The sequence below is a fragment of the Cetorhinus maximus genome, chromosome 16 (assembly GCF_964194155.1).
Source record: "Cetorhinus maximus chromosome 16, sCetMax3.hap1.1, whole genome shotgun sequence".
Taxonomy (NCBI): domain Eukaryota; kingdom Metazoa; phylum Chordata; class Chondrichthyes; order Lamniformes; family Cetorhinidae; genus Cetorhinus; species Cetorhinus maximus.
The window spans coordinates 96,873,528-96,898,294 of record NC_135894.1 but is presented as its reverse complement, the minus strand read 5'-3'; the positions used below and the strand labels follow the sequence as shown (position 1 = coordinate 96,898,294).

Here is a 24,767-nt window from a genome sequence, read left to right as displayed (position 1 = left end):
TTCCAGCACTTTCTGTTTTATTGAAGAAATTTATCCTCTTCAATCAGGGAGAGGGATGGAAATGTTTTTCTGCAAACTCATCTAGTTCACTGAGCTAGTCATCCAGAGGCCCAGGCTAATGCTCTGAGGACATGGGTTCAAATCCCACCATAGCAGCTGGTGGAATTTAAACTCAAATTAGTAAATCTGGAATTGAAAGCTAGTCTCAGTGATGGTGACCACGACAACTATCATTGGTTGTTGTAAAAATCCACCTGGTTCACTGATGCCCTTTAGGGAAGGAAATCTGCCATCCTTATCTGGTCTGGCCTACATGTGACTCCAGGCCCACAATATGGTTGACTTTTAAACTGCCCTCTGAAACAGCCTAACAAGCCACTCAATTCAAGGGTAATTAGGGATGGACAGTGTTGCCCTCATCCCATGAAAGAATAATTTTTTTTAAAAAGCTGTGATCTGGAATGTGCTACCTGAAATGATGATGGAAGCAGATTCAACTGCAACATTCCAAGTAGCATTGAATAAATACTTTGGAAGTAAAATGGAGGGCTCGGAGGGAAAGAGCAAAACTGTCCTCTTTTCTGTGCTGTAAAAGTCTATGAATTAGACATTCCTCCTCTGTGTTCCGCAGCTGCAATCAGTTCCATCTGGGCTGCTTGTCTTGGTGTGCCCAGCGCTACCTTTGTGGGGCTGTCCTGTCTATCTGAAGTAACGCAAACCATTCTGCCTCAAGTCATAGGTAAAAGTTTCAAGTCTCAACAAGACAATGATACAAAAAGGCATTGAATCATCGATACAGCCAAACTGTTTCAAATTTAGGAAGCTGAATACTGGCTTAACCAGAATGATAAGACTGTTTCATCTATGAAGAAGTTAGAATTGTTCTCCTCAGAGCAGGGAAGGTTTGGAGGAGATTTAACAGAGGTGTTCAAAATCATGAATGCTATGGAGAGAGTAAAGAAAGAGAAACTGGCAGATCAGTAACCAGAGAACAGAGGTTTAAGATAATTGGCAAAAGAACCAAGATAAGCAGGAGGAGAATTTTCTTTTTAAGCATTACGATGATTTAAGCATTACAGTTCATGATAATCTCTAACAAACTGCTTAAAAGGGTGGGAGAGGCAGATTCAACAGCAACTTCTAAAAGGGATTTGGACAAATATTTGAAAAGGAAAGATTTGCAGGGATACGGGGAAAGAGCAGGGGATGGGGCTAATTGGAAAGCTCTTTCAAAGAGCCAGCAGAGACATTGTGGACAGAATGGCCCTTCTGTGCTCTGATTCTAAGTCTCGCACTTCCTCCCCAACTGGTTGATCTGTCCTACTTAGCTCAGTCACTCAGCACCAAATAGTTTTCATTGACCCTTTGTAAAGTAACTTTTACAGCAGAAGGATGCAGGCAAGCGCAGAACATGGAATCGTCCCACTGCTGCTTTCACTCAGAAAACCCAACCGGAATTGCTCTGGTAACAGCAGGAACTTGCACTTTGCAGGTTTTACCGAGTTCACCCTCCTGCCCGCCAAACACGCAGAGTCTGTTTAGTGATGCAAGGTTGAAATTGGGAGGTGGATAAAAATATTTTAACTACGGGAAATGGGCCCAATGTCAGGGGGGGAGAGCGAAAGGAAACAATTTGTATTTCTATAGCACCTTTAACATAAAAAGGTCCCAAGGCACTTCACAGGGACATTCTAAAATGTAACACCAAGTCACAAAAGGAGATATTAGGGCAGGCAATCAAAAGCTTGGTCAATGAGATAGGTTTTAAGGAGCCTCTTAAAGGAGGAAAATCAGGTAGCGAGGCAGAGGTTTAGGGAGGGAATTCCAAAGCTTAGGGCCTTGGTAGCTGAAGGCACAGCCACCAATGGTGTAGGGATGCTCAAGAGAGCAGAATTAAAGGATACAACAGGGTTGCACAGTTGAAGGATACTACAGAGCTACAGAGGGGCGAGACCATGGAGAGATTTGAAAAGGCGAGAGTTTTAAAAACTGAGGCATTGTTGAACCAGGAAATTGATTAAGGGTCTGACATTGAATATCTTTCAACTGGTCTTTAGTGTGCTACATGCTACATTACATTGTTGGTATGCTGTTTATACGACACATTGTGAACCAATCTAGGTCACCGAGCTTTGGATGACCTCTTACAATAAATAAGAACAGAGCCAGCCAAGTGCAGTCCCACCCAGCTGAGCACTGGGGAAGTACATGAGAAAGAAGGTTCAACCATGCCAATGGCTGCAGAGTGTAGAGGTGGATGAGGAGGGATAGTTTACCCTTTTCACAGTTACATTGTATGTTAGTGATTTTAATAGATTTTTTTTAAAAAGGAAAAAATGTATTTACTGAGGCTGAATCAAGGAAAATTCTTCACCCTTTGGTTCCTGTTTCTGGCTTACTGCCAAACAAGCAAAAAATAAATCAGCCAACCACAGAAAACTAGGAGATGCTAGAGAGTCCATTGTTGAGAAATCTAAATGCAAATGCATGCACAACATCCATTTAGAAACATCACTTACTGGAACAAAAAATGCCAGGGTCAGCCAACAGCCAATGTTAAACATGCATGACTAGTCACAATGTGTCGTATAAACAGCATACCAACAATGTAATGTAGCATGTAGCACACTAAAGACCAGTTGAAAGATATTCAATGTCAGACCCTTAATCAATTTCATTGCCTTCTTAGTTTACCATTTATAACTCACTGCCAATTCTTGAAAAAAGGTCATTATACTAGTTAATCGGTATGTGGCGAAGACAGACAGTGGCATGGCGGTAATGTAACTAGACTAGTAATCCAGAGGCCCAGGCTAATGTTCTGGGGTCATGTGTTCAAATCTCACCACCTCAACTAGTGGAATTTAAGATTCAGATAATAAAATCTGGAATTGAAAGCTAGTGGCACCATGGCGACACTGACTACCGACTGTCATAAAAGCCCAATTGATCCAGTAATGTTCTTTGGGAAAGGAAATCTGCCGTCCTTACCTGGTCTGGCCACAGAGTTGTGGTTGACTCTTAATCACCCTCTGAAATGACCTAACAAGTCACTCAGTTCAAGGGTTATTAGGTTTGGACAACAAATGCTGGCCTTGCCAGCAATGCCCACATCCCATGAAAGAATAAAAAGTAATGTCGGCTGGTCTTATATGTACCAACTCTGTATCACCTTCAAGTTGGACTGGTTCTTGTCTGGGGCAAAAGATTGCACCATGTAAAGGTAAGCGTCACAAATGACACTTGGTCTATGTGATGTCCTGCACTCATTTTGGTCTCATGGTGGGGGTGGGGGTGGGGGGGTTGGATGGGGTGTAGAGAGGAATTTTTAGCAGTGCATTTTGCTGGAGCTTTTGTCTCCCACAGATGACATGGCTGTAGAAGGACAGGGGAAGGGAGTGTTCAGCTGCAATAAACCAGCTACGAATGTCGGGCAGGCTCATTGCACCAGCTAGTCCATTATTAAGGAAGAAATAGCGGGACATTTAGAAAAGCTTAACACAGTTTAACAGAGTCAACGTGGTTTTGTGAAAGGGAAATCATGTTTGACGAATTTGCTAGAGTTCTTTGAGGATATAACAAGCAGAATTGATAAAGGGGAACCAGTAGATGTAGTGTACTTGGATCTCCAAAGGCATTCGATAAGGTGCCACACAAAAGGTTATTGCACAAGATCGGAGCTCACGGTATTGAAGGTAATGTATTAGCATGGATTGAAGATTGGTAACACAGAAGACAGAGAATCCGGATTAATGGGTCTTTTTCAGGTTGGAAATACGCAACTAGTGGAGTGCCACAAGGATCAGTCCTAGGGCCTCAATTATTTACTATCTATATTGTAATGTATTCAAATATGCTGATGATACAAAAATAGGTGGGAAGGCATGTTGTGATGAGGACATAAGGAATCTGCAAGGGGATATAGATAGGTTGAGTGAGTGGGCAAAAACTTGGCAGATGGCGTTTAATATAGGAATGTCTGAGGTCAGCTACGAGTGTTGGGCAGGCTCATTGCACCAGCTAGTCCATTATTAAGGAAGAAATAGCGGGACATTTAGAAAAGCTTTAACACAATCTAACAGAGTCAACATGGTTTTGGTAAAGAAGGGTCAAAAGGCAGACTATTATTCAAAGAAAGAGATACTTCAAAAAAGTGCAGCACAGATGGATCTGAGTGCTCTAGTGCACAAAACACAAAAAGTTAGCATGCAGGTGCAGCAAGTAAAAAGGCAATTGGAACTTTGGCCTGTATTGCTAGGGGATTGGAGTTTAAAAATAGGGAAGTCTTGTTACAACTGTACAGGGTGTTGGTGAGGCCGCACCTGGAGCGCTGTGTACAGTTTTGGTCCCCATATTTAAGAAAGGATATACTGGCATTAGAGGCAGTTCAAAAGAGATTCACTAGGCTGATTCCTGGGATGAAGGGGTTGACATATCAAGAACGGCTAAACAGGTTAGGCCTTTATTCATTAGAGTTTAGAAGAATGAGGGGGTGATCTTATTGAAATGTACAAGATTCTGAGGGGGCTTGACAGGATATACGTTGAGAAGATGTTTCCATTAGTGGGGGAATCTCGAATTAGGGGACAGAGTTACAGAATAAGGGGACACTCATTTAAAACTGAGGTGCGAAGGAATTTCTTCTCTCAGAGGGTAGCGAATGTCTGGAATTCTCTACCCCAGAGAGTTGTGGAGGCTAGATCACTGAAAGTATTTAAAGAGGAGGTAGATAGATTTTTGAAATAATCGGGGCATTGAGGGCTATGAGGAGCTGGCACGAAAGAGGAGCTGAGGCCTGGGGCAGATCAGCCATGATCTTACTGAATGCTGGGGCAGGCTTGAGGGGCCGAATGGCCTACTCCTGCTCCTATTTCTTATGTTCTTATATCCGTTCCTACTGGTCAGTATTTGTATGATATTTGATAAATTTTGAGTGTTCTTGATATTGGTGCAGAGTTGTTCAGGCAGCAAGTGTAGTTTAGCAATGGATGGGGGAAAGCAAATAAATTGACCTCTGAAGACTGATTTCTGGTTGCCTTACTTTTTGGAAAGATATTTCAGGACTGAAGAATGTGATTTCACCATCAACATGTCCAGCTTCATTAAATTTGAAAATTCACCTCCGGACTCCCCAAACCTTGTGCACCATCTACAAGGCACAAGTCAGGAGTGTGATGGAATACTCCCCACTGGCCTGGATGAATGCAGCTCCCACAACACTCAAGAAGGACTCGACACCATCCAGAACAAAGCAGTCCCATTTGATTGGCACCCCATTCACAAACATTCACTCCGTCCACCACCGATACACAGCAGCAGTGTGTACCAACTACAAGATTCATTGCAGGAAATCACCAAGGCTCAACAGCACCTTCCAAACCGACGAAAGCTACCATCTAGAAGGACAAGGGCAGCAGACACATGGGGCCACCACAACATGGAGGCTCCCCTCCAAGTCACTCACCATCCTGACTTGGAAATAGATCGCCATTCCTTCACTGTCACTGGGTCAAAATCCTGGAACTCCCTCCCTAACAGCACTGTGGGTATACCTACACCACAGGGACTGCAGCGGTTCAAGAAGGAGGCTCACCACCACCTTCTCAAGGGCAATTGGGGATGGGCAATAAATGCTGGCCCAGCCCACATCCCATAAATGAATTTTTAAAAAATTACCCATGGATGGGCTTCAGAGGAGTGTTATCAAACAACATTTGAGACCAAGCACGATAAGGATACATAAACAAAAGCTTGCTCAAAGAGGTGGGTTTTAAGGAGCATCTTCAAGAAGGACAAAGATGGAGAGGACGCGGGAGGGAACTCCTGAGCTTAGAGAGTCGAAATCACAGTTTCCAATGATGGAGCAACGAAAATCATGGATGCACTAGAGGTCAGGATTGGAAGGGCACAGAGATCTAGGGGAGTTGTAGTAAGTTACAAAGGAGCAAAGCCATGATCAGATTTGAAAAAAAGGATGCAAATTTTATATTTGAGGTGCTGATGGACCAGGAGATGCTGACATAAGTTACTAAATCAAACTGACAACGCCTCATGATCATTTGTTTTGGTTACTCAGTCACAAATCTGCTTAGCAAAAAGTGAAATATTGTACCAAAGAATATTTATAAAAACAGGAAACCGCATACACCACAGTCACCTTGAGAGGGCCAGTTCCCTCTATACAACAGAAGGTCACAGTGACTGACTGTTTACAAAGTTTAACCTTGTACAAAACATGAGTGACAATTTAAAAATAGAGGTACTTTAGAAGATTAAAAATTCCAGGAATTGAAAACAGGAAAATCCAATTTCTCCGATGACCTCATATATGCCAAACAAATTGTGGGTTGTTTTTGCAGCCAATTTGCATTCTTCCATACCTGACAGGTGGTGACTCGTACAGCAGGTACGATTTCACACTGCCTGAAGGCCTTTGTACAAGGCTACGCTGAAACTTGTCTTGAAAATGTCAGCAGGTTCACTCTACCATAGGAATCACTTAGAAACAGGAACAGAGTACTGCAGCATAGTGGTTATTTTACTGGACTCGCGATCCAGAGACCTGGAACACTAATCTGGAGACATGAATTCTAAGCCCACCATAGCAGCTGGGGGTTTTAAATTCAGCTAATTAGCTAAATCTGGAATAAGGAAAGCTAGTCTTAGTAATGGTGGCTTTGAAACTACTGGCTTGTCATAAAAACCCATCCGCGTCACTAATGCCTTTTTAACAGAAGGAAACCTGCCGTCCGTACGCAGTGTGGTCTGTAAGTGACTCCCGATCCACGTCAATCTGGTTGATGTTTAATTTCCCTCTGAAATGGCCCAGCAGGCCATTTAGACGTAACAAAACCACTACAACGGACCATAAGATCCCCACAACATTCAAGGGCAGTGATGGCCAATAAATGCCGGCATGCACACGCCCAACCCCGCACATACACCGTGGACAAATTATAGACAGTAAGAACTTTATTTTTATTTTTCCCTCCTCCAGTTTAGAGGTCTTGAGGCCAGTTGCAGCTTCCCAAATGACTGCTGCACTGACTGAGACCAACCACAACCATCTGGATGAAGGGCTAATGCCTGGATCCTTTGTTCTGCATGCTTCAGGGGAGATACCTTTATCCAATATGCCTCCGAAAGAGCTCCTGGCAAGAGATGTTTTAAATGTCACGTTTGGGGACCAGGTTCTAGGTAAAGCACTTTCAAAAAGCTCTGAAGATGTGCACTTGTGCATTATGCTCCACTTTGCAGTATTCAATGGGAAGATTTTGGATTGACACAAAATGGTACTATAGCAGGAGCTGATCTTAACACAGGGGCCTGGCTTAAACATTTTCAACCTTGGTCCCTTAAAGAAAGTTATCAGTCATCTCACTTTTCTTAACATTGCACAGATGGCATGGTAACTCTGGACATTTTTGTCGAACAATGCCTTGTTTGAGTGACTTGCCATGAGAATAACGCAGCACAGTGTTCTTCCCTCTGTCAGTGAATTTTTAAAAGGAATTTAGCCACCTTTTCATCCCTCAAATCCCTGCACCTGGAACTGAAGTCTAAGGACACGGGGCAATTTGGAGCTGGCACTCTGCAACTTGTCCTATTGCTGTTGGAGGGCCTGCATGTGCCTGTGCCCATGCCAATCCTGCACTATTAGGTACGGCCAGTTTACTTAAATATTTGCATGTTAAATGCTTAACTTGAGTGTTCTGGGCAAGACCAGAAGTGTGGCCATAAATGTAAGGTATTAACAAATAAATCCAATAGAGAAATTGGGAGAAATTTATGTTCAGCCATAATCTAATTGAATGATCTGTGGGACAGCCTCTTTCTGTTCCTGTGCTATTCCTTTCGTCAGATGCTGATTGACCTGGACTTCATTCCGGGCTCTTGTTTTATTGCCCAAGTCTAGAGTATAGATAAATAGGTTCCCTCTCACCACACCCCAGGTATTACCCCTACCTTCGATGCTGAGCTCAAAGCAGACGTGGCAAAATGAAAGCATCTCCTTCGCAGTCTCAAGCTTACAGACGCCGCAGATATTGTCATCATTTAGGTCAATGTTAACAAACTGCTCCTCGTTCATAGCGAGTCTGAAAACAGCAAACAAAGTGACATGATGCATCAAGCAGAATAATCGCCCAAAGGCAACTGCAACTGCGGATTAGATCACACAGCTCAAAACATGGCTTATTTTAGCAGTCATATTAAAATATATCCCCAGGAAGTGTTTCACAAGAATGTCAAAGGTTAACTCAATGTCACCTGTTGAATAAACAGTCACGTTATGGTCTGTGCTGCGGGATTGGTGGTGAACGGCGCTGTCTTAACGCATGCGCCACAAGAAACAAAAACAAAATTGCGTTTATCAAGTGCACTCACCACCTCAAGATATCCCTAACCATTTTATAGCCATGAAGTACTTTTGGACTAGTCGTTTGGGGGTATAGAACTTAAGTATTGCTGAAAAAAAAAGGGACATGTCGAAGCTTTTCCACTCATTAGGGCCCTCACAAGAATATCAATATAAGGAGAAGACAACAATTTATACTGTATGTGAAGAGAGTGCTGATTGGTTGACAAGTGGCATTGTCATGGAGAATGCACCACTGATGGTGCTTGGCAATTAACTGTCAGTCACCATCAGTAGTGCATTCTCCATGACAATGCCACTTGTCAACCAATCACACCCTCTTCATAATGCAGTATAAATTGTTGGTTTTCCCCTTATTCTTGCGAGTGTCCCGATGACTGCAAGACGAAATCTTAAACATGTCTCTTTTTTCAGCAATGCTTTTGGAGTAGTCAATGCTAAAATGGAGGAAACGTGCCAACCAATTCCACACAGCAAGCTCCCTAAACAGCGACGAGGGAAGGCAGGGCCTCAGTTTAATGTCTTATCTGAAAGATGGCACCTTTGAAAGTGCGGGACTCCCAAGATCAGGTTAGATTCCAGGTCTCTGCAGAGTGAACTAAGCTTAGTTCCAGCATTTGAAGTTAGTGTCAGTGCCCCTTGGGTTCTGAAGAGGAGGAGGATGAGCATTAAAAACAAAAAGCAAAGCCAAGGCTTGTGCTCAGGATCACTAACCATCAACTCTCCCCCACTGCTCCTTAATAGAACACTGGGGAACAGGAAGCGGCTCAACTATAATAAGCTACCACCTCAATGTAAGGCAACCTGCCAACAACACCTGCATTCACAGGTGAAGGATTTTCATGCTGTAAAGCTTCTGACAGATTGATGGAAATATATGCCTTTATAAATCAAAGGCTTCAGTCACCAAAAGGCTGGGGTTCTTTTTTGAGAAGAAAAGACTGAATAGTAACCCAATAGAGAATTTTTTAAATTATGCAAGAGTTTGCTAGGTAGATGCAGAAAAAACACTTCCACGTATTGGGGGTGTGTTAACCTAGGGACAATTTCAGTGTAAAATAGTCACCAACCAATCCACATTGGGAATCCTGGAGAAGCTGCTTCACCAGTTGAGATAAACAGCTGAGATGCATTTTGGGGGAAGTTTTGATCAGCACGAGGGAGAAAGGAATAGAAGAATATTTTGATTGGGCAAGAGGGTGAGATGGGCGTGAAGAGACTCATGTGGACCATAAGCTCCAGTACAGACTAGTTTGGTCAAATGGACTATTTCTGCGCTATAGACTCAACGTAGCAAGATAGAACAAGCAGGGGCTTGGGGAGGAGGGTGGAGAAAAAGAAAGCAAGAGGTGCGAGTGCACACTGGAGGATAAGGGAGGGAAGGCTAGCCAAACAGATAACGATTTTTTAAAAAAATCAAAGATTCACATGAGCTATTTTAGCTTGAAATTTCAATGCAGATAAAATTACGAGTCGGAGGTGGCGATGAAACAAGGTCCTCTTGACACCATTATACACAAGCCCATTGTGCCTTAACCTCATCTGAGCAACCCTGCTCCAGCTGGTATTAGCCTGGGATTCATTTAAAAATGACAAATAGACATTAGTTTAGAGATTTTGGGAGTTTGACAAACTGCCTGAACCATCAACGTCTGCTTGGAACAAGAGCACTGATTTTTTCTTTAAAACTTCGGCATTAATGGGTTCACTATAGTTCATGGTGACTAAATGTTAAAATCCTGTCAATGGGAAAGGAGTTTAAAAATTTTAAAACAGCCTCTTGGAGATCACATTATTCATTCTGTGATGAGGATTAAATCGTTAGCTTAGGTTCAAGACTGTCAGCGCAGAGTCTTGTATCCCTCGGCTTGTCCGACAGTGCTTCACCTCCAGTGAATTAGGTACTGAAGTACAGTCACTGTCACGTGGGTACCAGCAGTAAATAACATGAACAAGCTCCCACATCCACAAACGAGGGAACAGCCAACTCATCTGATTTTTGGTGATGTCGGTTAAGCACGAATTGACGGTCATGCTTTCTTTTGAATAGCGTCAGGGGAACCTTCTACTTCCTCCTCCTCAGGCCGACAGGACCCCCCCGCCCCTCAGTTTGATATCTCATCCAAAAGCCTCCAACAACATAAACTCCCTCAGGACTTCAGTGAAGTGCCAGCCAAGGTTATGTAGATGTGTCTGCAGGAGTCCCGACTCTGTGCTTGGAAAAAGTCTGTAATTCTGTATCAAGTTACACACCATCTCACGAAAAACAGGTTGTAATGACGGTGAAGTTAAAGTAGAATTTGTATTTATATAGCACCTTCCATAACCTCAGGGCATCCCAAAGAGCTGCACAGCTCATCAAATACTTTTGACAGTAAAGTCACTGTTGTAACATAGGAAACATGGCAGCCAATTTGCACATAGCAAGCTCCTACAAACAGCAACATGTTAATGACAAGAACATCTGTTTTTAGCAATGCTGAACGAGGGACAAATACTTACACCCAGGGAATTGGGAAGAACTCCCCTGCTCTTGTTCAAAAGATAGTACCGGGGGATCTTCTACATCCACCTAAGAGGACAGGCAGAGGCCTTGGTTTAATATCACATCTGAAAGATGCGTTACATGGACGCAGAGGTGATATGTTGGGGCTAACAGGAGTGGGGCAAACACAAGACCTGTGTCCTGGGAATCAACAAAAATTGGCACAAAGGATAGTCAGAATAGCAGGCTGCAGTTTTGTCACTGGGCCTATTGGTAACACATTGCAGAGAACAAACACCCAGTTAAGCCAGTCAACTGCAGTGTTTCTCATGTAATCCTCTTAATTCATCATAAATGATTCTCTCCGTTGCCACCCACCAGTCGACAGACTTGCAAACACCAAATACTCCACCCTGGCATTACAGGACTCCGATTGATCCCTGCAGACGCAGCCCAATTTGGAAGAAGGAAATCTAAAGGATCTTTTATACAGTTCAAGCAGGAACCGGGCAAAAATTTCACACACTTATTATGCTTCATTGCAATCCTCAATTTCAATGCCGTGAAGGATATGACTCATTGCCGCTGGCCAGAGTACCCAAGCTGTTCATAGCCCAGGGGCCAGCAACCTATTGTCACCTGAAGAGGCCTTTTGAAACAATTTCCTGAAGTAAAGGATCAACAGGAGCCACAAGCTGAAAATTCAGCACTTCTAAACCAAATACTTGGCCCAATTTTGAATTTTGCATTATTTGACTTTTAAAATTATAATTTTGTCATTGAAGTTATCTTTAAAACAAACTATAACTTAAAATGGGTACAATTAAGACAACTTTTATGGCTATTGATTCTTGCAAAAAAAAAGCTTCCAATAGCACATTCAGAATAATTTATCACCTTGGCTATATTAGAACCGGCCACAATCATCAAATCTTGTTCTTTGAACCAAAGCCATTACCGATAACCACAATGTAGCGCCCACTGTAGCTATACCACTCAAGCAGGAATGATGTTTTTACTTTAAAAATAATCATTTGAAGCTGGTGCGGCAAAATCGTCAGCCTTTGGCCCCCACAATAAAAATACGGCTCTTGTCTTGGCAATTTATTTTTCGAGGCTTTTTCCGTGTTAGTGCGATTCACTGGAAAAGGGTGAGTCCACAAATGAGATGCTAAAGAGCCGGATGTGGCTCCAGAACTGTCAGAGTGCATCATCACATTAGTGCTGTGCACAAATTCAACAACTGTAGAGCTGTGCTTCAAGCTGCCCAGAACTTGCAGTGTCACCACTCTTACTCTCAGGAAACTCCAGGTACAACACCTACCAAGACTGCAAATTAAAGGACATTCCAGTGTAGCACGAGATTGAGCCACACCATAGAATCCTACAGCCCAGGAGGGCAGCATTTGAACCACTGTGTCTATGCCAGTTCTTTTAAAGAACTATCTGATTATTCCCGCTACTCTCTACTCTTTTCACGTAGCCCTGAAAATTTTTACCTCTTCAAGTATGTATATAATTTCGTTTTGAAAATTGCTCTTAGATCTGCTTCCACCACTTTTAGGCAGTGCAGATCATAACTATCTGCCAAAAAATACCTAATCTCTTCACATTTTCCTTTCGCAAATCTAAACCTGCATCCTCTGGTTACCAATCCTCCAGTCAGTGGGAAGTGTTTCCAACCAGCCCTTGGCTCAATCTTGGTCTGTGCAGCAGTAGATGATCTCAACAGGTCCAACAGCCAGGACAGCTACAATTGGCAATGGTAGGAATTATAAAGATTCAATGTGGGGAGATCAGACAGTCCCTGCTGTTGGTTACCACAATGATCCCAGCTATAAAATGCATGTGTAGACATTTTTTATCGTTACTCTTTAATGGGATGTGGGTGTCACTGGCAAGGCCAACATTTGCTGCCCATCCTTAATTGCCCTTGACCTGAATGGCTTGTTAGGCCATTTCAGAGGGCATTTAAGAGTCAACCACTTTGCTGTGGGCCAGACCAGATAAGGATATTAGGTTACTTTGCCTAAAGGATACGAGTGAACAGATGGGTTTTTAAACAACAATCAATGATGATTGTCATGGTCACATTACGAAGCCTAGCTTTATATTCTAGATTTATTAAAATTTATCAGATTTATTAAATTGATTTGAAATTCCACCAGCCGCCAAGGTGGGATCTGAACCCATGTCCCCAGAGTACCATCCTCAGCTGCTGATTATTAGTTAAGTGACATTACCATTACACCACCATCTCCTCCTGTTCAGGCAAGAACAAGATCTTGATGGTTTCTAATACTCTAATACACCACAAACTGAGCTTCACCCCGACGAATGTCCACTTCGCTGAGTTATTGGATGACCGCCAGGACTTGGTAACTGACTGTGGGTTACATTAACATTTACAGAAGGGGAAAAGTGAAACAGAAAAGAAAATCGGCATTGGAACAGGAAAAGGCCAGTTAACCCTTTAAGACTGCACCACATCTAATGGTTGATCCAAACCTCAATCCCATTTACTGAACATAACTCCATATCTTGATGTCCACGCCTAACAATCAATCAATCCTATAAATTTCAATTTCCAAAGAGAATTCCAGATTTTTTTTTTAAACTGCAGGGCAGTGTGAAAAAAATGTTCCCTCAATTCCCTCCTTAAATGGCCTCATTCTGATTTTAAGATACGTCCTCTTGTTTTTCAATTCCCCCAGCCAGGAAGAAACAAACAGTTTCGCTGTTTCTACCCTACCCTATCACAAGGGCAATTATGGATGGGCAATAAAAGCTGGCCTAGCCAGCAACACCCACATCCTGTGAACAAGTGAAAAAAAATATATGCAAACCATCACAATTTAACCCTTTGAGCATTGGCATCAATCTGGAGGATCGTCTCTGCATCACAACCCTCTTCAAGACAAAGAACTAAACACCAGATCAGTTAAGTCTTCTAAAGGGCACAAAGAAACTTCAGCCATTGAGAAAACCCAATTTCAACTTCTAACGTTTTAGTTTCTTGCCCTCAAGGAACTACTTGTAGTTATTTTCAATCTTTCCTTTCACCCCATTAAATCTATTACAGAACCCGGCTAAGAGACTGTTCTCGTGCCCTGGGCTTTTTTGATGTTGCCCAACCCAGAGCTGGGAATGCATTGGTTCAGTGAAGATCCACCACCCTCGCTAGCTTCATTTTACTGGAACTAGTGTCACTGCTTCCCTCAAGCACTCCTCTCTACTCCCAGTTAGAAGTGAGATATACCCTCCGATCCCTTTGACGCACAGCACATTGATTGCACAACTCGACATGTTCTGTCTTGCTGCATGGTCATGAAACTTAGAAGGAACATTGCTCCCGAATGTTGCTGTTCTAACTTATTCACCGTTCAGTTGGATGTAGCTGACTGCGGGGCCATGTTGTGCGTATTTTTTTTTTTAAGATCACCTTTCTCCCCCATGGGAGAACAGTCACCCAATGTAAAAGAGCCTAGGATGGGGATTTTTTTCCTGGGTGTGGCAGGGGAGATCTTAATGTAACACATTGCTCATTATACAAGCTCAGAATATGCCCATGTGCTTAAAACTAAAAACACAAAGCTGCTGATCTGAAACATTTATTAGTCAAACCACACATTCAGACTTGAAGACAGCCGTCGCACTGAAATGTAGAGTAGGAAAGACAGTATTCGCTGGTCTGATGGGTTTTTCCCCCCATTCAAATTTGCTTTTCGTTATTCTTTCATGAGATGTGGGCATCACTGGCTAGGACAGTACTTTTATTGCCCATCCCTAATTGCCCTTGAGAAGGTGGTAGTGCGCTGCCTTTTTGAACCGCTGCTGTCCATATGGTGTAGGTACACCCACAGTGCTGTTAGGGAGGGAGTTCCAGGATTTTGACCCAGCGACAGTGAAGGAACAGCGATATATTTCCAAGTCAGGATGGAAAGTGACTTGGAGGGGAGCTTCCAGGTGGTGGTGTTCCCATGTATCTACTGCCCTTGTCCTCCTAGATGGTAGATATCGCAAGTTTGGAAGGTACTGTCGAAGGAGCCTTGGTGAGTCGCTGCAATGCATCTTGTAGATGGTACACACTGCTGCCACTGTGTGTTGGTGGTGGAGGGAGTGAATGTTGGAGGTGGTGAATGGGATGCCAATCAAGCGGGCTGCTTTGTCCTGGATGATGTTGTGCTTCGAGTGTTGTTGGAGCTGCACTCATTCAGGCAAGTGGAGAGTATTCCAACACACTCCTGACTTGTTCCTAGTGGATGGTGGACAGGCTTTGGGGAGTCAGGAGATAAGTTATCGCTGCAGAATTCCCAGCCTTTGACCTGCTCTTGTAGCCATGGTATTTATCTGGCTGGTCCAGTTCAGTTTCTGCTCAATGGTAACGCCCCAGGATGTTGACAGGATTGCTGCCTGCTCTCACATTCATCATGCTGATCAATAACTTTCATTCTTACAGCACCTTTAATGTGCTGAACCATTCCAAGGTACTTCACAGAAACATTATCGCACAAAATTTGACACTGAGCCACAGAAATATTAGGGCAGGTGGAAAAACCCTGGTCAAAGAGCTTTTAAAGCAGAGTCATAAAGAATGAGGGAAGGGTGGAGAGGTTTATGGAGGGAATTCAGGGAGGGAGCCAGCTGAAGCCACAGATGCTGGAGTGACGAATATCAGGGATGTACAAGAGAACAGAATTGGAAGAGCACAGGGGTATCAGAGGGTTATGGAACTGGAGGGGGAAACAGATGGTAAAGAGCGAGGCCAAGAAGGTACTTGAGAACAAGGATTAGAATTTTAAAATTGAGGCGTAGCTGGCCTGGTTAGCCAGCAAGGAGATGAGTGAGTGGGATTTGACTGAGTCAGGACTCAGTGCTCAGAGGGTGCAGGAAGGAGAGGACGTGATCTAAAAACATACAGGACCTCAAAGTGCCATGTTGTATGTGTGCCACAACTGGTTGCTTAATACAACTATTAGAAGATATATGGGGGATAAGTGTATTCGGAATTTCAGCTTGCTTGAAACAAATAGGAATATCCCAACAAGTTGGCACATAATCGGACTTAAGGATCCAGAAAAGGGCATGGTGGAAAAATCCCAAACGCCATGGTCACAGCAGAAGCCATTCTTCAAGTTGGGACGGAGGGTGAGGGAACATTAGGGGCAATCCCAAGATTGAAAGCCGAAGGGGAGGAGGGCACATACCAACCTCTTCATTCCCCCTAGATATTACACGCATCTTTCTGGGATGAAGTGCCTCCCAACATGCTTCTCCCAAGAATAAAAGGCCTGCATGTTGAAAGAAAAACGTCCCTGTCCTCCGACTCCTCATCTGACAACACTAATACATCCTGTGATATGGCCCAAAGGTAGCAGCCCCCTTCTTGTAACAAACCAGGCTGCTGGTTCCTTCTAAGAAGGGCTGCATGGGCTATTCGAAATGGGAAGAATCACAGGTTCAACACAATCCCCTCCTCGACCCAGCATTCAGACATCCACACTTTTCAGTAAGGCTCACACAGGAACAGGAGTAGGCCATTCAGTCCCTCATGTCCATTCGAAGCACGGAATGATAAAACAAAGGAGATCATTTGGCGCAGAGTTCCTATCCCAGCACGTTGGCAGAGCTGTCCAATCTGTCCCACTGCTCAGCTCCTTTCCCAGAGCTCTGCAAATGTTCGCCATTCAAGCATTTGTCCAATTCCCTTCGGAAAGTTACTACTGAATCTGCTTCCACCGCCCTTTCAGACAGTGCATACCAGATCATAAGTTGCTGCGTAAATTTATATTCCTCGTGTTGCCTGATACTTTTGCTAATCACCTGAAATCCGTGTCCTCTGGTTATCGAGCCTCCTTCCACCCTTACTTACATCTTTCAAAACAGTTAATGATTTTGAACACTTCTATTAAATCTCTCAACTTTCTCTGCTTTAAGGAGAACAAATCTTGCCTTCTCACCCAAGGGAGGCCCCTCATCCTTGGTCCAATTATAGTTAACAACTTCTGCATCCGAAGACGTGACACGCACAATATTCCAGTTGAGACCTAACCAGTGGGTTCTAAAGGTTTTGAATTACTTCTGCATAATCCACTCTGCCAATCAATTAGATCATGACGAACCCGTATATTAACACCATCTACCCACTTTGGCTCGCTAACCCTTAATATCCTTGCCTAACAAAATTCTGTCAATCTAAGTTTTGAAATTGTCAATTGGCCCCCCCAGGCTCAACAGTTTTTGGGGGAAAAAAAAGTGTTCCAGATTTCTACTAACCTTTGTGTGAACAAGTGCTTCCTGATAACACCCTTGAGTTGCCCGGCTAGAATTATAAGCTACGCTTACGGAACAGTGATAGAGAAACAGAATGCTGGACTATTTATCCCCTTTCTGAAACTTGGGCAGGATGAGCTATCTGTACATATCTGGAAAAACCCATCTGATGCCAACCGTCTCAGCACAGAGCAAAAGTTTGATACTTTCATTTCCCCTTTCAAAATAAACTCAAGCAAACCAAAATCGAAGAGTTATGCACAAAACAGCCGGCCCTGCTTTCAGACAAGCCCAGGACATCCTACAAACTACACTGCTCAGCTACGTATTGTTTTGATTCTCTCGATTCAGCTGCTCGCACAGTGTTTCTTTGTATTGGACTGAGGAACTCACCACAGCATCTCCCAACCTACTCGAGTTCTACAACATGCCTACAACACACCTCGCTGAGACCCCGTGGCGCCAGCTACAAAGTTGACGAGAAACCACAAGACAACTGTATGACCGATACAGTGAAACAACTGAACCCACACGAAAAAGGCAGTTAGATCACATGTGGTTTCAAACATTTGCTCCAACATTGGAAAGACCAAAACCGACGTTTTTGGAAAGCACCACAAACTCTGGTACCTCCCCATTGTCCCCACCCACCTACCTGGCCACTGTAAGATTTGCATTTCCGTAGCACCTTTCGCAACCTCAGGACCTCCGAACCACTTTACACTCCTGTGAGGTACCTTGAGTCATTTTGCTACATTAAAGGCGTTATACAAATGCAAATTGGTGTTAGGCTACTTGATATCGACTGACCCACACGTGCTGGGTAGAGCCACAGCGCAAGAGGTAAAACATTCAACAGAAACACCCCGAGCCTGATCCCGAGCTGACTTCATCCACTCGGTCCAACAATAAACCTTTTCTGCAAAACCAGAAACTTCGTAACATCTTGAAACACAAAATGCTGGAAATACACAACCGGCCCACCAGCATCTGGAAGCTTTGAATACTTTAACCAAATAATCCCTCGGCCTTATCCTGAAGGGCAAACAGAGAGTGGCCGACTGCTCCCTGTAACTCCTAACCCTCAGCTCTGCAATTGATCACGTGACCCCTCTCCCCGTGCTCCCGGATAATTTCACATCCTTTAAAAGCAAAAGGGAGACGTGGACACTGCAATCCAGGCATCTCACCAGATATAAAAGTTTTTAGATTTGTTTGTCCTGACTTGTAAATAATACCCCTAGCTACAAGCCAAGTGTGCTAAGGCAAAGTACCTCAGCTCTATTGTCATGGCAGCCAAGATGAGAAATTCAGCTTGGGGTCCTTCCAGTTTCACACCAATCCCAGACCTTGAGTTTTCTATAACCTCCTCCACACGCTCAAAATGTGATGCGTGTGGAGTACTGATGTCAACAGCACCAGCAGTGTAATGAATTCCATCTCCCCCCACCCGCAATGGACCACTTCCTCCACCCTGTAATATTCTCTTCATTTCTCCTGCTCTTCAAAGCACAACACATAAAGCCACCCCCCACCCCCCACCCCACTCCAACCTACCCACAATTTGAACATAATTACAATTCCACTTTGCAGTTAAAAGTTACCCAGGCATTCGCCTGCTGTGTTAAGCTCTAACCTCATCCATTAACTTCAAAGCTACACACTGAGTCCTTTATACTTGAGCTGTAAAACATCAAGTTTCTGGCAGCTGCCAGCTCCACTAAGTTTCTTCGAGTTTATTAGCGGACTGAATAGTTGCATTAACTGAACGGCGCTTTAAAGGTCAGCCCGACGGTTTTGGTGATTGAATAATGCACACCACAGCTTTTCTACTAACTGCATTGAAACCTTGCCACTAAATGGAAGCACAATGCTTTCCCCCACCCCCGTCTTCTAAGTCACACAGTTACAGAACAGAGAAAGAAAGTTAAGGTGGCGACTTAAACGAGGTGTTCCAAACAATGGCGGGTTTTAACAGACCAAGAAAAAAAGAAATGGGCAAGAGGATTGGTAACTGGGGGGGGGGGGGCGCGTACAGATTTAAGATAATTGGTTTTAAAAAAAAAAATCTAGAGAGGGGTGGGGGAGAAAGTGATAGGGAGTACCTTTTTTTTTTAAAATTAATGCTACAAGATCTGGAATTCTATGCCTAACAGATTGGTGGAAGATGAACAACACACTGTGTGGGGTGCGTGCGTGTGCACATGTTGCGTGTGCATGTGCACGTGTGTGTATATATATTATCTGACATTATGGTCTGCCTGCATTTCGTCCACCACATTACCAGGCCCAGAGATCCTTTGCAATACCACCGCCAAATTTTTCCATGCTTCCCCTCCCTCTCTGTTGTTCTGAGTAAATATTTACAACTCCTCCGGACGCATTTTTTGTTTCTTTCCTTGCCCCATTACCACCCATCACCACCTCACACCATCACCCCCCGTTGTTCCATCACCCCCCCGTTATTCCATCCCCCCCCACCGTTATTCCATCCCCCCCCACCGTTATTCCATCCCCCCCCCCCGTTATTCCATCCCCCCCCCCCGTTATTCCATCACCACCCCCACCCCCCCCGCCCCCGGTTATTCCATCACCCCCCGTTATTCCATCACCCCAGCCTGCCACCTTATCACAGACCTTCTCTTTTATCCACATGCCCCTCCCTCCACCGTCCTCCCCCTTCCCCAAAACCATTTTTCCTCGCTCTGTACTTGCTTAAAATCTAACATCTTCTCGTTTGGAGGAGAGGCCGCTGACCTGAAACATTAACTCTGGCTCTTCTCTCCACAGACGCTGCCTGACCTGCTGAGTATTTTCTGTTATTTCGGATTTCCAGTATTTTGCTTTTGATAAAACAGAGGGGAGGCCAACAATGACATTGCCTAATATAATCAGTGGGAAGTATGGAATACAGAAGTGATTCTTTTTCTGAAAGATATGGGGGTGGGGGTGCGGGGGGGGAGGAAAGGAAGTGGGGTGGGGGTGGAGAAGAGACAGGAATCACAGGCCCTCAGGTTTGCTGCACAGCAAGAGGGCATTCGGCCCATCACATCAGTGGTGGCATTTTGCTAAAGCATTCCAAAACTAATCCCATTGATGTATTCCCTTTCAAGGCTCTGATCTTCCTCCACTTGGCATATTTATCCTCTTTTCTCTTTATCCTCTTTTCTCTTAAAAGAAGCTATGCTACTTGCGTCAGTGGCAAAGTGTTTGAACTCAGTCCGAGGAATTTTCTCCTAACCTCTCAACACTAACTCCCTAAACCAGAGGAAATAATTCTTTTCTATTCACTCTATGAGGATCATGATAAAAGTCTCTATTACCTTTCTCTGCTCTAATAGAAACAGTGTCAGTATTTCCTCTCAGCTCCTGTCATCATCCCCAGTTAATCTATCCTGGATGGTCTGTGGTTTTAATGCAACTTTTATAATGAAGTACTTATAACTACACACACACACACGAGCAAGAGGACAACTAAGGAAAGGGTAGGGCCTATCAGAGTTGTACATAGTGACTTGTGCATTGATGCTGAAGATGTGGGCAGGGTTCTCAATGAGTACTTTGTCTCTGTCTTCACTAAGGAGAGGGACGATACAGACATTCTAGTTAAAGAGGAGGAGTGCGAAATATTAGATACAATAAGCATAGTGAGAGAGGAAATACTGGAGGGGCTGGCATCCTTGAAGGTGGATAAGTCACCAGGGCCAGATGGATTGTATCCCAGATTGTGACAGGAAGCCAGGGAGGAAATAACGGATGCTCCGAGGGTCATTTTTCAATCCTCACTCGAAACCGACGAGCGAATGTTGTTCCAATATCTTTTTAAAAAGGATTAAAGGGATAGACCAGAAAATTATAGGCCGCTCAGTATGACTTCGGCGGCGGGAAAATTATTGGAATCAAATCTGAGAGACAGGATAAACTGTCACTTAGAAAGGCACAGATTGATCTGGGATAGTCAGCACGGTTTTGTTAGGGCAAGATCGTGTCTTATAAACTTAATAGAATTTTTTGAGGCAGTAACAAGGAGGATTGATGACAGTGGTGCAGTGGATGTTGATAACATGGATTTTAGTAAGGCATCTGACAAGGTCCCACATGGCAGACTGGTCAGAAAAGGGAGACCTCATGGGATACAGAGGAAGGTGGAGAGTTGGATCCAAAATTGGTTCAGTGACAGGAAACAAAGGGTAATGGTCGATGGATGTTTTTGCGAATGGAAAACAGTTTCCAGTGATGTTCCACAGGGCTCAGTGTTGGGGCCCTTGTTGTTTGCTGTATATATTAATGACTTGGACATAAATGTGGGAGGCACGATTGGGAAATTTGCAGATGATGCAAAAATTTGCTGGGTAGTTGATAGTGAAGAGGATAGCTGTTATCTCCAGAATGATATCAATGGTTTGGTTGAGTGGGCGGAGAAGTGGCAAATGGAATTCAATTTGGAGCAGCGTGAGGTAATGCATTTGGGTAGAGCCAACAAAGCAAGGGAAAACTCAATAAATGGGACAATATTGAGAGAGGTTGAGGAAGTGAGAGGCCTTGGAGTGCAGGTCCCTGAAAGTGGCAGGACAGATGAATAAGATGGAATTATATGGAATGCTTTCCTTTATTAGATGAGGTATTGAATACAAAAACAGGGCTGTAGTGATGGAACTGTATAAAACAATGGTTACGCCACAGCTGGAATTGTGCACACAGTTCTGGTCATCACATTACAGGAAAGACATAATTGCTCCAGAGTACAGAGGAAATTTACAAGAATGTTGCCAGGGCTTGAAAATTGCAGCTAGGAGGAAAGATTGAATAGGCTACGGTTGCTTTCCTTAGAACAGAGGTGGCTAAGGGACGACCTAACTGAGATGCACAAAATTATGAGGGGCGTAGATAGGATAGACATGTTTCCCATAACTGAGGGGTCAATTACCAATGTGCATAGATTTATGATGAATGGTAGAAGGATTAGAGGGGACATGAGGAAAAACTTTTTCACCCAGAGGGCGGTGGGCATCTGGAATTCACTGCCTAAGTTGGCGATCGAGGCTGAAACGCTCAACTCATTTAAAAAGGTTCCTGGACCTGCACCTGAAGCACTGTAACCTGCCAGGCTACGGTCCAGGTGCTGGAAAATGGGGTAAAAATGAGCGGCTAGTTTCTTCTTGCTTTTTCTGGCTGGCGCAGACACGATGGGCTGAATGGCCTCTTTCCGTGTTGTAACTTTTCTATGGTTCTACTGTTGCTGCATCTGGCAAGACCAAGAGCTAACAGAAATTACTACTAATGTAGAGGTATTTTCTCAATCCAGTGTTGTCCAACAGAAATTACTGACTAGTCAAAAATGTGGTTGCAATGGCTTAGGTTTATCCACAGGCACTAATTTTAATAGACAATGCCTCAGATGAGGTAAATGTACTTTACATGTCTATGTTCATTTAAATATCTACCACCAGTCAGCAACCAAATAACTCTAAGATCAAAAATAAACACATGCAAGCGACCTTTCATCTCTCCACTTCTCCAAGGAATATACACAAAGGTTAAAGCTCACATACATATGGCGTGTAGATATGAACACTGCACTCATACGCCTAAGAAGTGTCTGTTTGCTAAGTACAAATAGTTACATCTGGATTTCCAATTAACCCAGGTGTGGTGCTGTCCCACATGCTGGACAACTATGACTAAGAACAGTCACCCTTGTCCGAAAGCCACGTCATACATAGTGCTTTATATCAGGGCCAGGAAAGTACATTTCAGTGCTAATTGGCAGGTCCCAGTATTTCAGATGTTTTGACACGGAAGCACTGTATAAATGGAAGTTCTTTATCTGCTTTAACCCAAATCAGATATTAACAAACCACAAAAGCGTCTGCACAACCGAGGCACACCAGAAATTGCTGAAACATCTGTTTCCTTCCAAAGGAAAAATTATACCTAACAAAATTCTATTTTAGTAAAAGCTGTCCAACTGGGCCATGTTAATGGATAACTGTTTGTAGCTGACATTAGTGTGATGGAAAGGTGAAACGTATTCTACTCTGGGAATGAAGTGAAGGAAACAAATTTAGCAGAATACAATTGTTGGGCCCTTTCTAAAGCCATGGACATATGGAAGGGTAGGCAGACAGAAAGAAAGATAGAAATCTACAGATTTCCTGATTGACAGAAATGTAGAAGATGCATGGCACTGAAGGAGGCCATTCAGCCCATCGTGCCTGTGCTAGCTCTTTAAAAGAGCTACGTAATTAGTCCCACTCCCTCCAGCTCTATCCCCATAGCCCTGCACATTATTCCTTTTGAAATAAACTTGCTGAGCATTTCCAGTTTTTTTTTTATATTTGTTTCCAGATAGCCAGCAACTGCAGTATTATTTATTGGAACAGTGTTTTGTGTAATTCCAGTCACTATCATGCAGTCTTAGTCTTGTTTTGGTTAACAAATGGTGGGGGGCAAAAAGTTGTAACAGGTTACAGATTGAAGTGCATTTAGCAATACTACTTGCCAAAAAATTATTTTTACATCTAAAAAAAAGATTTGTCTTTATATTACACCTTTCACAACCTCAGGAAAACCCAAAGCACTTGCAGCTCCCGAAATACTTCTGAAGTGAAGCCACTGTTCTTTTTTTAAAGCACAAAATATACTAAACTCAAAATTTGTAAAAACACTTCAAAGATCATATCAACTTGAAAATTAGAGAAATTACAACAACTTGAACTTTTCTCCATACAGCAGTCCATGTCCAACTGCAGCAAGACCTGGACAATACCCAGGCTTGGACTGACAAGTGGCAAGTAACATTCACGCCACACAAGTGCCAGGCAATGACCATCTCCAACAAGAGAGAATCTAACCATCTCCCCTTGACGTTCAATGGCATTACGATCACTGAATCCCCCACTATCAACATCCAGGGGGTTACCATTGACCAGAAACTGAACTGGACTAGCCATATAAATACTGTGGCTACAAGAGCAGGTCGGAGGCTAGGAATCGTGTGACGAGTAACTCACCTCCTGACTCCCCAAAGCCTGTCCACCATCTACAAGGCACATGTCAGGGGTGTGATGGAATACTCCTCACTTGCCTGGATGAGTGCAGCTCCCACAACACACAAGAAGCTTGACACCATCCAGGACAAAGCAGCCCACTTGATTGGCACCACATCCACAAATATTCACTCCCTCCACCACCGATGCACAGTAGCAGCAGTGTGTACCATCTACAAGGTGCACTGCAGGAATTCACCAAGGCACCTTCGACAGCACCTTCCGACCCCACGATCACTACCATCTAGAAGGTCAAGGGCAGCAGATGCATGGGAATACCACCACCTGGAAGTTCCCCTCCAAGCCACTCACCATCCTGACTTGGAAATATATCACCGTTCCTTCACTTGTCGCTGGGTCAAAATCCTGGAACTCCCTAACAGCACTGTGGATGTACCTACACCACACGGACTGCAGCGGATCAAGGTGGCAGCTCATCACTACCTTTGCAAGGGTAATTAGGGATGGTCAATAGATACTGGCATAGCCAATGACACCCACATCACATGATTGAATGAAAAAGTTATAATGAGCTACTCTTCTAATGTAAAACAGAACAGTCAGTTTGAACACAAGATTATAC

General features: G+C 43.6%; 1 protein-coding gene across 6 annotated transcripts in view; it reads right to left on the bottom strand.

Moving 5' to 3' along the window:
- The window catches only part of c16h21orf91 (chromosome 16 C21orf91 homolog), a 41,426-nt gene that overhangs the window by 16,123 nt on the left and 536 nt on the right, over nucleotides 1-24,767 (bottom strand). The window contains exons 2-4 of one of the 6 annotated variants that reach the window (XM_078560392.1): nucleotides 24,497-24,628; nucleotides 19,893-20,017; nucleotides 7,966-8,096 (exon numbers count right to left, since the gene is read on the bottom strand). In XM_078560392.1, coding sequence (XP_078416518.1) covers nucleotides 7,966-8,089 — 124 coding nt within the window. In that variant the 5' untranslated portion in view covers nucleotides 8,090-8,096; nucleotides 19,893-20,017; nucleotides 24,497-24,628. Of the gene's footprint in view, nucleotides 1-7,965; nucleotides 8,097-10,881; nucleotides 10,950-19,892; nucleotides 20,018-24,496; nucleotides 24,629-24,767 lie in introns of all 6 variants that reach the window. The other 5 variants (XM_078560394.1, XM_078560396.1, XM_078560391.1 and 2 more) reach the window with 5 other exon arrangements.